Here is a 13970-nt window from a genome sequence, read left to right on the forward strand (position 1 = left end):
AGCGCTAAATACATTATTATTATTATTATTATTACTGACTCAATAAACTAACCAAACTACAAAATAGAAAACAAAACAAAAAAACCTAAGGAGAGTGTTCTTAATAACTAACTATGCATCTTTAATGCATGGCACCTCTTGAGTGTATGTGTTTGTGTGCGCGTGCACTTCGGTGCGTGCATGCGCAGGTGCTCCGTCTGCCGATCTGATGCGTGAATCTGTCCCGGCAGACGGTTGGATGCGTACACACTACCGCTGTCTGATGAGCGAATGAGCGGTTGAGTGAGAGCATGAACCAGACCAGAAGCATTAGTTTGCAGAATGACATCCACCCAACCCCACCCTCCGCCGCCTCCTCCCGTCGCTGGATAAGCCTGAGCGGTCCTGACACCTCAACAATACGGTGCTTTGCGGGGCCTAGCCCACACTCCTCTCCACCCTGTTTGCACTGCCACCCGATTTTTAATGACAAAATGTATTGAAACAATCGCCCTCGACTCTGGGCTCAATCCGCCGGCATAGTGAGTTGAGCTTACGCGGTTCCGGTCCCGAGGATTTCAGACAGCTAACAAAACAGGTTGTTACTCGCGCTCGGCTAGCTGGCTGCAATGCTTTTCAAACACCCCCTCCCCTCCCCTCGCTGGAAAAAAAAAAAGCTGTCGAGAGTCAGCCAGGCTGAATGAGGTGGCAGAGGCTGACTATTCAACTCCCCCAACACATCATACCCCCATGTCAAGTCCATAGGTGCTTCTGTCTACCATATCAGCATTTCACCGGCGTTACATGCAGCCAGACAGGACCCAGCGATGCTGTAAGTGTGCCTCGTGAGTCTGCGGTCATCTCCTTTTAATGAAAGCTTTGTAAGAACGTATTTAGTCTTCTGAATAAAGTGTTCCTGAGATGTGAGATGTCATGTTGTGTTTTCTTCTTGTCTTGCTAAATAAAAGAGGAGGGTTTATCTTTCACAGCTTTTAATTAAGCACATGTGAGTGGGTTGGCTTCAGTGTGTTGACTCAAAGACACAAGGCAGGTTATTTATGTTGTTTTGGAGGTCCTAAAGACTGGTTGTCCAGTCAGAATCTCTAACCCTAACCAGTAAGCCACACTGCTACCTAATAGAGTTAATAGCAAATGGCAAACAAATCCACATAGACGGAAAAAGGATGCTCAGATTTTATTGGCAAAAAAAAGAAAAAAGGAGAGAGGAAAAAAAAGAGTCAATTGTAAGCGATGCACAGTTTGGTTGCGTCACTATAGATATGACCACTTCAGCACTACTGATCCAGCTTGGAAAATCATTCATGAAATACGCTTTGAGTTGCAGTTCTTTTTCCATGTTAGGACTATGCTGTCAGAAAGCAATGAGCTACTATTTGTAGTTACGGCAAGCACTAATAAGACAACTGTAAACACTGAATCCCTTACAATCTAAAGTTGCACATTAGTAGTTGTGGAATCACCAGTTGCAACATCTCCATATAGCATCCATTTTTACTTGATTTACAACCGTCACAAAATTCTTTCCCACACTTGATGTTTCACCAACGGTACTCTGGAACCGTTAAGGATCATATCGAGATGGACAATGAGGGCTACTTGTATAGAACACATGGATTATGTACAATTTAGGAACTTCGATCAGAGACAGAAATTCAAAATAATTCGTGGCTCTCAAAAACTGAGTACAATGACAAAAAAAGATAAACAATTGTAAATAGCGACCGTCCTTTCCCGACTATAAATGACATAAAGTGCCATATTTACCGCATATAAAAATATACTCTTAAAATTGTTTTGTAAGTTACATAAAGCCTAAATAAACATCTCTGAATACATAAAAGGGTGCTGCCCAAAAATAGTCCGTGGCCTTTAACCCATTCTGACCTGAGATCAGATTCACACGAGGTTTCCACCGGACACACACACTGGTCTGATGAACCCATTCTGACCTGAGATCAGATTCTAAAAATGTCAGTCGCTCTTCGATTTTTCAAAAATAGCAGACCTACAAGCTCGTATCGCGCCACTCGGTGGCGCGATACGAGCTTGTAGATCTGCTATTTTTAAATAGCTAAAGCATAACATGATGCTGACACCAAAATGGGTGCCCGGTCAGAATGGGTTAACCCTCTCATACAACCCCCCACCCCCCCCACCCCGCTTCTGCTTGTCTGTGTGGTTAGGGCACATGCCATCAACCCAGGCAGACCTAAACCGCGCTGGAAAGCTTTGTGTAAGCAAGGGCCCGCAATGTGGAATTCCGTGTCTCTGGCGTTCGTGGGAATGTTCGATGTATCTGAACCTGATTCCACCTCTATGTAGAGTTCCAATATGTTTCTCAGAAGTCGAGCGAGCAAGCCCCCCCCCCCCCCCCCCCCCCCATCGCCACTCCGAAAAACAAAGAGATGAGCACGGTGAACGCTGTGCAGCGCTTGTTCAAACTGACCTGTTTGAGGCCCAAAATAGCATGTGTGTATGTTTCTGCCTGTATGATTCGTAGCCTAACAAAGCGTGTGGGCCTATTGTACTTGGTTGCGCATTGGTGCTCCATGCACCAAAATTAGCCGATCTACAATCTCACAACATATCACGATGCAAGCAATGTGCTCTAAGCTTGTAGATCAACACTTTTGGGCTTGTGACACCTAGTATTAATCAGGCTTAATCTTCCATAGGGGGACATGTCAGTGCAGCACTCAATACAACCCATAATGTCTCATGAAAATAGGAAGGTATGCAAGTGCAAAACAACTCTATAGCTTAAAATGCTACTGACAATGTGATAAACGCACATGTTAAAATGAAAATAGCAAAAGAGATAAAAAAAAAAAAAGCATTTAGTTCAGTGGCTCTAAAGGCGACGCCACACTACTGTAAAAATCGGACACTCCCAGCTTGAAACTTATCAGTAGCAATCGAAGGTTGTGAGGAAAGATACAAATGTTAACCAGCAATTGAACTTGCTGTCCATACCATAAGACTTAAGTCTGAAAGATATTCTAACATAAATAAATCATTTATTTTCATATTTTCAGTGTTCAAACATAATACAGTGTGAGCGTACAGTTCAATTTGTCCCGCTGTCTACAGTCCTCAGCAGAAGCCATTGTGTTGGGGTCTTCTCATGGCAGTCAAAAGGCACTTCACTTGTGTACCGTTTCCAGTTACCTGTGTTGAAATCAACATTTCTTCTCATCTGCATAAGAACTTATTTTTACTCTACGAGTGATGTCTTTTGAAGACTGTAACCTACATCCTAAATACAATGTCTACTTTGCCTACGTGGTTATTTTCTTCCAAAGTTGTTGGAGACAAAAAAAAGTAAACGACTGACCCTTGCACTTCATACGCACCCTGCAACATGTTGGTGTCGCGTCGTATAGTTTGTCCAGTCAACGCACAAGAAAACATTCTTTTTCTTAAACGCTCTTTCTGACCTCCATATGACATTTCACTTCTGTCTTTCTTTTTCTTTCCTCATAAAATTACTCCAAATGTCAAAATGTGCAAAATGACAAAATCAAATTTTCCGAACCGTCTCTTCAGCTCCCACCTCCTTGCGGTGTTGCCCCTATGCCCCTGGTCTCCCCTTGAGCTCCTGCCATCACATGCTCCCCTTACTTGCAGGTGAACACCTCCGATTTCTCGCTGCAGGTGTTGCACTTGACAAAGCAGCACCACTGGAACTTGCAGTTGCACTGCCAGACGCGCGTGTACTGGTGCGTATTGTGGCCCCGGCCGCAGCACATCAAGTTGCAGCCGTCTGTATACGGGGAGGTACCGTTGCAGAGCCTGCCCTGCGTCCCTGTGCTTCCCGTCACCGCGTCCTCCTCGCAGTAGTTGGGGGAGCGCTCCAGGTACACCAGGTCCGTGTCCGTTGGTTTCTGGTAGCCCCGGGCCTCTTTGAGGCGCAGGAAGGAGGGCTGGCGGAGCCGCGAGGCCCGCACTGGCTCCACCTGAACGGCGTCGCTGTAGCGCTCCTTCAGCATGTAGCCGATCTCTCTGAACGTGGGCAGAGTGGTCCAGCATGTCTTGGTGGTGCAGGAACCTGACACGCCGTGGCATTTGCACTCTAGCATCATGCGTTCCTCCAGGATCTGGACACACAGAGACAGAGAGGGTTGGAGGGCGTGCACCAGTCAGTGGCTGTGAGTGTGATCCTCACATCAACGTATAAAGGCATGGTTACGATGGTCAACTGCATAAGCCCCATATACTTCACAGTATGACGGATAACAGATATAAGCTCTCACAAGATATCACAACGGAGTGAGCTTTTGATTAAAATAATCTCAAAATATCTGACAAATTTGGGTAGGACAGAAATGACATGCCGAAATGGGGCTGCCAGGTGAAAAGTGATTAAATAATCGTTCCTCATTATTATGTACTCTACTTGTTTTCTATTCAAAGCATAGACCAATGTGGCCTTGCACAGCCAAAGTACATTCGTTGTGATTGTTGCATTTAGTATTTTATTTGTCTTTATTTTTGTCTGACATTTTAGCTTTTCTCATTTTCTCCAAATTGACCCATTGCCCATTCCATTGTGTACTATATGGTCCATAATATGGTCAACCCCCCCCAGGGAGGGTGTAGAGTAGAGTAGACAACCTCATGTCTCCTCTGATACACATGGAGTTTAAAGCAGCTACTTTTCACCTGCCAGTGAGGAGAGTTTGTGTGCGGAGGTTGACGCTATCTTCAAGTTTACCTTCACTGAACAACCTCCTCTAGGAGTCTCATAGCCAGAGAAACCTTTGTGTGGTTGCCCTATCCAGGCTGGTTTTAAGTCTAGGATGCCATGGTATTTTTAACCACATAATCCTTTCAATTTTGTCTCCCGATTTGTTAACAAAAATCACACCGTGTGAAGAGAGAGCGCTTTTATTGTACATCCTCCATTCATTGTCAATTGGAATGTACTTTGTGTAAAAAAAGAAATTAGCCTATTTGCTCATCTACATAATATGACGTTTGTGTAAGACGAAAATCTACACTAGCTGAATATAGCACCCCTCAAAAGAAATAAAATAAAAAAGGGTTGTGACACGTGAACTTGTAGATCTGCTAATTTGGCATAGGCAACAACAAAGTATATATAGTGGTTAAGGACACCAAGATATCTACTGCCATGTGTACTAAGTTCCACATGTATCAGTAGTACACATTTCACATGCCTAAAGTTGATCACAATGCCAACTTTGTGTCAAAAACTTGGGAAAAAAATTACGTATAACCAAAAGACTGTAGCCTATAATTAACTCTACCTTTCTTAAGACCACGTAATGGACAGGGAAACTGACCCGAGCTTTCAATGCAACCATACGTGTATAAAATTACACCGCGGTTAGAGCAGGATTTATATTTTGATACCTCATAGATAAATCCAGCTGACAAAAGTTACAGGTCACTGCCACACAGGAAAACGCCATAAGTTTTGACAGTAGATGTATTATCGCTGCCATTATCTAGGATGTGAAAGGCAATATGATTGCCGAGTGGGCAAGCATATAATCGGAACATGATGTAGCCTAGCGCTGACAGCAGGGGCCGGCATTATCAAATCAGCAACTCTATATCCACGCTGTCTTCCTCTGCATTGATATCGGGTTTGGGGGAATTGGCTCCCGATTTTGGTTGGTTCAGCGTGTGCAGTGGTGCAGAAGCAAAGGTTTTGGTGCTGCCACTGAGAGAGGAAGAGAGAGAGACTTGCAATAATATCTCGTATCCTGACTTAATGCTTGGTAATTCAATGAATGGAGCGCAGGGCTGTGGCACAACTCCCACTTGGCAGCGATGACTGGCCGACCTTGCATTCCTCACGCGCACACATTGAAAACCTCCGCTTTGTTTGCACCAGCTTAATTTTATTAACAAATGATTTGTCCGTATGAAGTACCCATGATTACTGTTGTTCCCTTGCCTAAACACTGCAATGCATCATAAGCTTGCAAATTGGTTACAATATTTGCCTGTGCATTCTACCTCTCTCTCTCTTTAAGCTTGCATAATTGGTTACAATATACAATATATAAATATAACCTACAATAAATCAGCCATTAGCCTACTCAATTGATAATATTCTGAGTTTTGACTTTAATAGCAATATATTAAAAACAATGCCTTGTATGTTGATCAGCAGGGTCTAGTTTTATCACAGGTACTCAACAGAAAAGTCTGTCTGATTTACCGTATATAGCAAACAGTTGTTTAAAGATAGAATTGCCACTTGTCCATGGGAGATATTGCACTATGTACTTCAGGCAGTACTACATGTAGGTGGTCTCCCTACTCAGGCAGTACTACATGTAGGTGGTCTCCCTACTCACGCTTGACACAGAGATTACAGCTTTGAAAGACTGGTCGAAATTTGGTCTTGTGAGAGACCTGGATTCTAATTCCAGGACATAGAAGTCAAAAAGTAATTCATATGAGCAAAAAACCAACTTTATTAGATGTTGATTTGCTAATTAAAAAGAGTTATCAAAGAAAGATCGCTTCTCGATTTGTCCATCATTTCAAAATGTCATCGGCCGAAAACTCGCAAGGACAATAATCTACAGCTGCAGTAGTCCTATAGTCAGGATTTTACCTTCCGCCCCGCCTCGTTGTTGTGCAGGTTCATCAGTCGCCGGGCGTTCTTCTTGATCTCGCGGGCGTCCACGAAGCGGCGGGAGAAGTCCACGCCGTACTTGACGTCGGCGGAGCAGCCGCCCCACTTCCAGCCCTCCTCCTGGTCGTGGTAGCCCTGCTTCTCGCGGTCACAGCCACACTGAGTCAGGTTACCCTGGCTACAGGCCGCCGTCACCGCGTGGGCCACTCCGGCTGCGGTGATGGCATAAGTGAATGCCGCTTCTTTGCTTCCTATAAGGGGGGGGAGGGACGCAGAACATGGATCATTCATAATATCGACGCTGTCGGTTATGTCCAAAGCTTACTTTTCAGAAAATGTAAATAAAACTAAAATAGCCTGTGTTCCAATAGAGCCAGTGTAGTTATTATTTTGTCGCAAGCTTTGGTTAATACTTTTCATTGGTAACATAGAACTGCATTTTGTTGTGCAACTCTCATGACAAAGTAGGCTAGGGCAAATATGTAGAAACAAAGTTTCTGCCCAACAGCTACATAGTTTGTGTTTTATTTATTTAGTTTATTAAGTTTTTACTGCATTGTTGAGGAACCATTGCCAGACATTCCCATGGGAGCAATGTTTTGTCAAACATTACATGGAATGGTTTTGGAACTTGGTGGTTAACCACTTAAGCCCTATATACTTAGTTGTACGACAAATAGCGAACGTTGACATTTTTGGAAACGTTTTGATTGGAAGCTGTGAACATTTCTGAAACATTTTGAAAATGTTTTGCCTATATGGCTTAAATTAGGGACTATAGGTTGAAAGTGGTTAATAGAGATTGGAATGTACCTTGTTGGCTGCAGAACTTTTTTTAGATATAGATATACAGTAGGTGCCAGGTAGTCTCCTAAGCACTGACTCCTGTAATTTGTCCAGCTGCAAGTTTGACTTCATTTTTGGACTAGTGTGTTGTGGATTATTAATTTTTCATGTCCTTGTCTGATGGAGTTAGGTAATTGTAAGTGTTAACACCTGGGGAACCAAACAGTTACTACTCAGTCAAGAGGGAATGGCCAGTGGATTAGGCTCATGAGCTTCTGACAGGGCTTGTGAGCCTGTAGGTGTCCAACCCGACACAGGGATTTAAATGTATCAATGGTAGAGTATTGACAGCACTTCCAACCACTGCAGATGTGCTATTTTTATTGTGTTAACATACTCGTTCAAAAAGACTCTCAAAGAGCACTTAGGGGCGGCTGCAATTCGAAACTGGCCCTGCCCCCCTCTATTTTTCTATATTGTTCACGTTTTCCCTTTTTTCTAACTGTGCAGTTGATGATTATTTTTATTGTTTTGCATGGATGTGTATATTTGTATGTCTTTAAATGTTTTTGATGAATTGAAAATGAAGGACCCTGATGTCTTAGTGCATCTGTTTTGTATTGACCTGTACCTTCCTTGGACAGATTGGTTATAGCAACATTTTTATTCCGGATTGCAGTTTTTAAGGGGCGCTAGCTCCTCCTATACACAGGTTTAATGTTTGTCTTTAGTTCAATGTTTGTTTTGTAAACGCATTGACAATGAAGGGAAAAATTACGTCATAATGTGTAATTTATGTCATATTGTCTCTTTATTGTTAATGGTGTTTAATGTCACCATTACAATTTACATCACCTAATCAACATGAGTTAGACTTTAATATATTAGTGCCCCTCACTTCACAGGGGTGTGATTTTTAAATCCCATTGGTGCTATACTGCCACAATGGCAATTTTTGCTTCTTATAAAAATCTGCTGTGTTGAAATATAACATTGTGAAAGAAATGGAGAATTTAAAAGTAATCAAGCTTTCTAAATCAACATGAAGGGGAAAGTTTAGGGCTACTGGTCTGGGTTAGCCTGTGGAAAACCACAATGGAATCTTTGTAAAATACAAAAATATCAAGCTGACTTTAGGAGTTAAACAATTCAACAAGTCTTTAGCCATGTGTTTAGCCTATTGTGCATTGCTGGTAAATCTTGATCTTACCCAGCAGGCATTCCCTGTTTGCGGGCAAAGAGAGTCTATGGCAAGGATTTCTCAGAAGCTTAAGTCCAAGTGTGGAAGCACAAGTGACATCTACTGGTAGGCCAGATAAGCCTTGAGTGAATCCATACTGCCATTGATGGAAAGTAACTACGTGCATTTACTCTAGTAAATTATTTGAAAAGCAGTATTTTCATATTGTAATATTGCTACTCTTACTTTGAGTAAAAATAAAAACTAATTTTTGTACTTTCACTACTGCAGTAGTGTCTGACTGACTTTGCTTTAACAATCTTAACTTTGACGTCCCTATTTCAGGCAAAGATTTTGCACAATTCTTCACAATTGAAAGAATATATACCGGTAGTCAAAATAGCCGATCTACAAGCTCACAACGCTCACATTGTTGTGATACAAGTCCTTGTGAGCTTTTAGATCGGCTATAGATGATTTACAAGCTCACAACATGTTGCGATAAGTCCTTGTGAGCTTTTAGATTGGCTATTTATGAATAGCTGAAGTATAAAATCGGGTTTAAGTGGTACAGTCCATCATTACTGCAAGTGATACTTCTGTTGAATGCTGAAATAATGTGTGGCTGGACTTGACTGGGATGTTCCCCGTTGTGAGGTTCATGAGTCATGAGGCAGCGGTGGCCCAACGGTTTACGGTCTTGATATCGGAAGGTCGCTATTTCGTATCCCCGGACCAGCACGTTAAAATTACCACCGCTGAAGTGCCCTTGGACAAGGCATTGAACCCCTACCATGAAATGTTCTATCCCGATCAAGATACTGCTGGGCCTGCGATCTTCGCAACTGCCCCTGAGTATTATTAATGCATGGCGTCTCTGGTAGAGGCGATTGTGATGGCAGTCTTCCAACCTGACAAACTCACTCCCGAGAAACCGTTGGACCTGCGGTCCCCCAAGTCACCCCATCCCATCCATAAATCTTAACAAACTCTGAAGTCTTCTCTCAACAGACTAAATCTGCGGCCCATTCGGAAATATTGCGGAAATATTGTATAGTGAGCGTTTTTCAAGGCATCGGGCCCTCTGCTATGGCCAGACAGCCATCTCCCGGCAATATGATTTGTTTTGATTGTACAGTGCTGCATGCAGGGTTCCATTGTTGCCATCCAGCTGCTGTAGCTGACTTCAATTAGTGGTTAGAATGAAACCCTGGTCTTTCTCAATACTTAATGAGTTCACAGGCCCGGCAGGTCAATCAAGTGAAGCGGGTACACGGAGAGAGTCGAGGGGGGGGCAGGAGATTCATTTTTTTCCCATATTTTTTATGGGACACAAATAAGAACAGCCAACGACTGATCTTACATTGCCCATTATTGATCATCGATGCGTCAAGCAAGACAGATTGAGGTCACAGATTGAGACGTTAAGCACCACTGTGATTTTACATTGTTAGTGGCTCGTGTAGCAGTTATTAGATGAGATTGAAATGAGATTTACTGGTCTGGAATGTTACCCGCAATGCCAATGTCAAGCCTACTACATGGATGATACGTGTCTCTATTAGGCCTTCCACACACCGCGGGAGAACGAGATAAGTTTCTTCCGACAGAAAGGCATAAAGTTATCCAGCCGTCTGTCTCTGACTCCCGTCAAGGGGGAAGTGATTGTTCCCAGAGCAGCTGGATTAAACGCAGTTCCAAACCCACAGTGGACCGCAACAAAACATGTCAGCCTGACAGAAAGACACTTTATATAAGAGGTCCACGTTAGGAGCGAGCGGAAGGCTTCTGTGAAACAAACTTATCTGGCGAGGAGGAATGATGAGAGACGCGTATGTTTGGGGTGTATACAAATCGTCATCTTTGATTGACAGGCTCTCCACTGATGGCATTCTCAGATAGGCCTTCTGACATCTTTCGTTTTGAGGACAATTTTGCTTTTGCTTTTTCACGTTGAATTCTAAGCCAGGGTTGTCACAAATGAGAGGTGACAATGAAGCCACATGGAGCTGATAATTGATCTAAACGCTTTTAGGACACGGGCAACAAGGCTCCGAGTTTCAGCTGTTTGTGTCATACACGTTACACGTGTATGTAATTGTGGTTAACGCCAGTGGGAAGTAGAACTGCTGTGCTTTCAATGAAAGTTTTCAAACGGCAATTTTGTCAAGCCTAAGTTGAACTGTGCGCAGAAGTGAAGTTGAGAAGTAGGCTACCTTTGAGCAAACGTTGTAGAACAGTATGAGAACTTTTTTCAACAAAAATAAATAACAGCTCTACAAGCTCAGGTGTGACATGTTATGAGCTTGTTACTGATGTAAGGTTTCCACTGTCATCTTCAGCATTATCTCAAGTGAACTGATCAGTACTTTCTTCTCTGACTTTTCGGACAAACCCTTGGACAAAAAGTCCCACATCCATTTTTCATGAATTATATCCTAAGTAAACTGGGTGTTACCGCCCTATATCTTCAGCCGCTGGGCCGGATCTCTCAGAAAAGGTCAAGGCCAATCCAGTAACGGAAGGTGATTCATATGGATCTTCCTTTTGTTATTTAGTACTGTAGGTGCAAGGACTAAGGTTTTGACGCAAGGTGCATCTTCTCAAGTCATTCGTCCTAAAGTTGAACCTTAGAGCTCTGTAAGGTCGTAATCACTATGATTTTCATCAGTGAGTTTTACTTTAATGACAGCAATCATCTGCTAAGTCAAGTGTATTCAGGTGTAAATGTTCCCTTTGACAGTTGAATCGAGAATCAAAACTGTTCAAATAACTCCTCCCTCTAGACATACTTGCCAAATTACACCCCTTCTCTGTGTTTTTTGTTAAAGAAAATAAAAAGGAAAATATTATTTTTCTTTTGTTGCTGCTTTTTTGCTGACAACAGCCAGTGTCAAACTGACTGACCTACTCTCAGCTCTTGTCCAAAGACGGTCCTTTCTCCAAGGGCAGAGCAGTTCCACCGGCCGTAGCGGAACTGGTACTGGCACTCGTTGATGCCCAACTGGGCCCCTTCGCCGATGACGATGATGGCGTCAGGGCGACTCTGGCAGAGGGCTCTCTGACGGGGGGCCAGCCCCGGAATCTTGTTGCAAATTATGTTAGCCCCCAAAGCTACCACAGAGGAAAGCGCCCTATAGGCAGGGGGAGAGAGAGAGAGAGAGAGAGAGAGAGAGAGAGAGAGAGAGAACGGGAGAAACAAAGCAACATCAAAAGACGAGTTTAATTCACTGTCACACAACGAGAGACGGAAGAGAGTTCCGATTTAAAGAGTCGGGGCATCAGAAGTAGTATAAGTGACTGTCATGCAAAGCGAGACACAGAAAGAGACTGTTGTCTTGACTTTTGATAAGAGTCTATATACAATACTATCGGTATCGGGAACCAGGAGGAGAGACATGAGGAGATGGAGAGAACGGCAATTAAACTTGGAATGTGTACAACCTGATACGTCTCACAAAGGTTCCTTTAGAGTGAAATAGAGAGACAGTTTTGACATAAAGAGAAGGTAATCAGCATGGATTGAACTCTTGACTCATGGTCACCAAACACAAATCTTACCAATTAGAGCAGGAAACTACGGATTTTGTCCACCAGCTGCAGTGACGACCAGTGAATCTGAACATTCGCCAGCCGCTTTCAATCATTTACCATGTTCTCAGTTTTCAGAACCAGATCGTGTATTTGTATTGTATGTATTGACAGCTACTTGTTACCATTTGTACCCTATTTAGCACTGAGGACTATGACATTTAATTTACCAGGATTTGGCTGGCGAGTGGTGAGGTGCGTTGAATTCAACCACTGGACAAAAAAACCATGTCTTCAGTCGGAATTCAAAGCTGCATACTTTGCTATGGTAAAGAACAGTTATATCGTGACCTACACAGGACACTGTCCGTTCTTCATGACAATAGCCAGTCTGTAGATCTGAAAATGTAAAGACATTATGTGATCAAATAAACATAGGAGGAACAGGGGAGGGGAGCAAGACTTAAACCAGCCCAGACCACACAATGGGCGGACTAATCTAATTGACTTTAATAAAAACTTGAAAGAAAACAATAGTTATAGGATGTGGGTCCAACTCACTCCAAACCATCTCCTTGTGCCTCTCTGTCTCTCCCTCTGTTACAGAAAACATGGCCAACCACAGCTATTTTAGGGCCCAGGGCCTTGCCCTTGTTATTATGAATGAAATGCATGTATGGTGCAGCAATCATCCCCTCCAGAGAGGGTCTGGGTCTTTTAATGTCATAAGAAAGAGCTCATTACATAGGCCTGTTCCCGTATAAGACATAGCACGAAGGAGGCCAATGCAATAGGGACATTTTACTCGTTTCCATATGCCCTCCAATTATAACGCTTTTCTGACGAGGTGCGCTTGTGACAAAGCGGTTATGTTGTAATGCGCAAATCCGTAAGATCGGGTTATCTCATCAAATATACCCAAAATGCATGTAGCGTGTGGGCCTATAAGGGGAAATCATGATAATGAAATGCCATCTACTCAACTCAATGAATGACAATCAGCTGGGTTGAGCTGAAACCGAATTTCCCCATGCCGGAGCAAGTGGTCAATATTCTATTCTCCGTTTAACCAAGCTGTTTAATAATGATAATATACGAACTATAGGTTATGAACACTTTTTTTTTCAATAGGCCTGTGGGTTAGGAAAAAAGTAAAATTACAAATTAATCTATTATTAGACGGACAACATTAATTCCCAACACCCGATCAGGCCTGTCGCTTTCAAAAAAGATATTGAGAAAGCATGATTCCATGCCCCATATGCAACTACCCCGCAAAGGACAAAAAACACTCCTAATTGTGTGGACGGTTACGGGTCCATGTGGTTATTAGTGAGGCCTAGGCCCACTGCCAGAGGTCAATAATAGCCTATATAATAGGCTGCTATTAAATATCAGGATTGTACTGCAGCACCGTTCTGCAAGAGTAGCCTACCAACTAAATCAACCGCCAATTACGCACCAATTTACAGGTGCAATACTCGGTCACATCAACCTTTTGGCATAGCACTTGAATTCTCTAGTCTATACAGTAGCCTATATAGATCAATGGTAAATGTACTCTTACGAGTTTGTAACTGGCAGTGTACAAATATCAGAGTTGAGATAGGAGACCCAGACCCTGAAATGCTAAACTTTGAGAAACACTGGTAGGATGTATAATGGATCCACCTACAGGTAGCTACCGCTGGTGAGGATGAGGAAGATCTGCGGGTAGTACACGGACAGCAGCGCACTGCGAGACGAGACGATGAGCATGGCTGCACATTGAACACAGCGGACTGCTGCAACCAAAAAAAAAAAGACGAAATGTGAAGAAAATATATCCTTTTTCTTCTTTCTTTCTTTCTTTTTTTT

General features: G+C 42.9%; 2 protein-coding genes across 2 annotated transcripts in view; one reads left to right on the top strand and one right to left on the bottom strand.

Moving 5' to 3' along the window:
• atxn10 (ataxin 10) overlaps window positions 1-906 on the top strand; it is a 19559-nt gene extending 18653 nt beyond the window's left edge. Inside the window, exon 11 of the mRNA XM_083757627.1 lies at window positions 1-906. This exon is cut by the window's left edge and continues 2596 nt beyond it. The gene's annotated coding sequence lies outside the window, so the exon portion shown is untranslated.
• A 2711-nt stretch (window positions 907-3617) lies between these two features.
• wnt7ba (wingless-type MMTV integration site family, member 7Ba) lies at window positions 3618-13880 on the bottom strand (the record flags this gene model as incomplete). The annotated part of the gene is made up of 4 exons (XM_083757764.1): window positions 13789-13880; window positions 11490-11716; window positions 6596-6867; window positions 3618-4097 (listed from the first exon to the last, which is right to left on the bottom strand). The coding sequence occupies exons 1-4, from the start codon at window positions 13869-13871 to the stop codon at window positions 3618-3620; spliced, it is 1062 nt and encodes a 353-aa protein (XP_083613890.1). The 5' UTR covers window positions 13872-13880.
• Between the last annotated feature and the right edge of the window lie 90 nt (window positions 13881-13970).

The sequence above is a fragment of the Protomyctophum parallelum genome (genome assembly GCF_964188405.1).
Source record: "Protomyctophum parallelum genome assembly, chromosome: 22".
Lineage (NCBI taxonomy): Eukaryota > Metazoa > Chordata > Actinopteri > Myctophiformes > Myctophidae > Protomyctophum > Protomyctophum parallelum.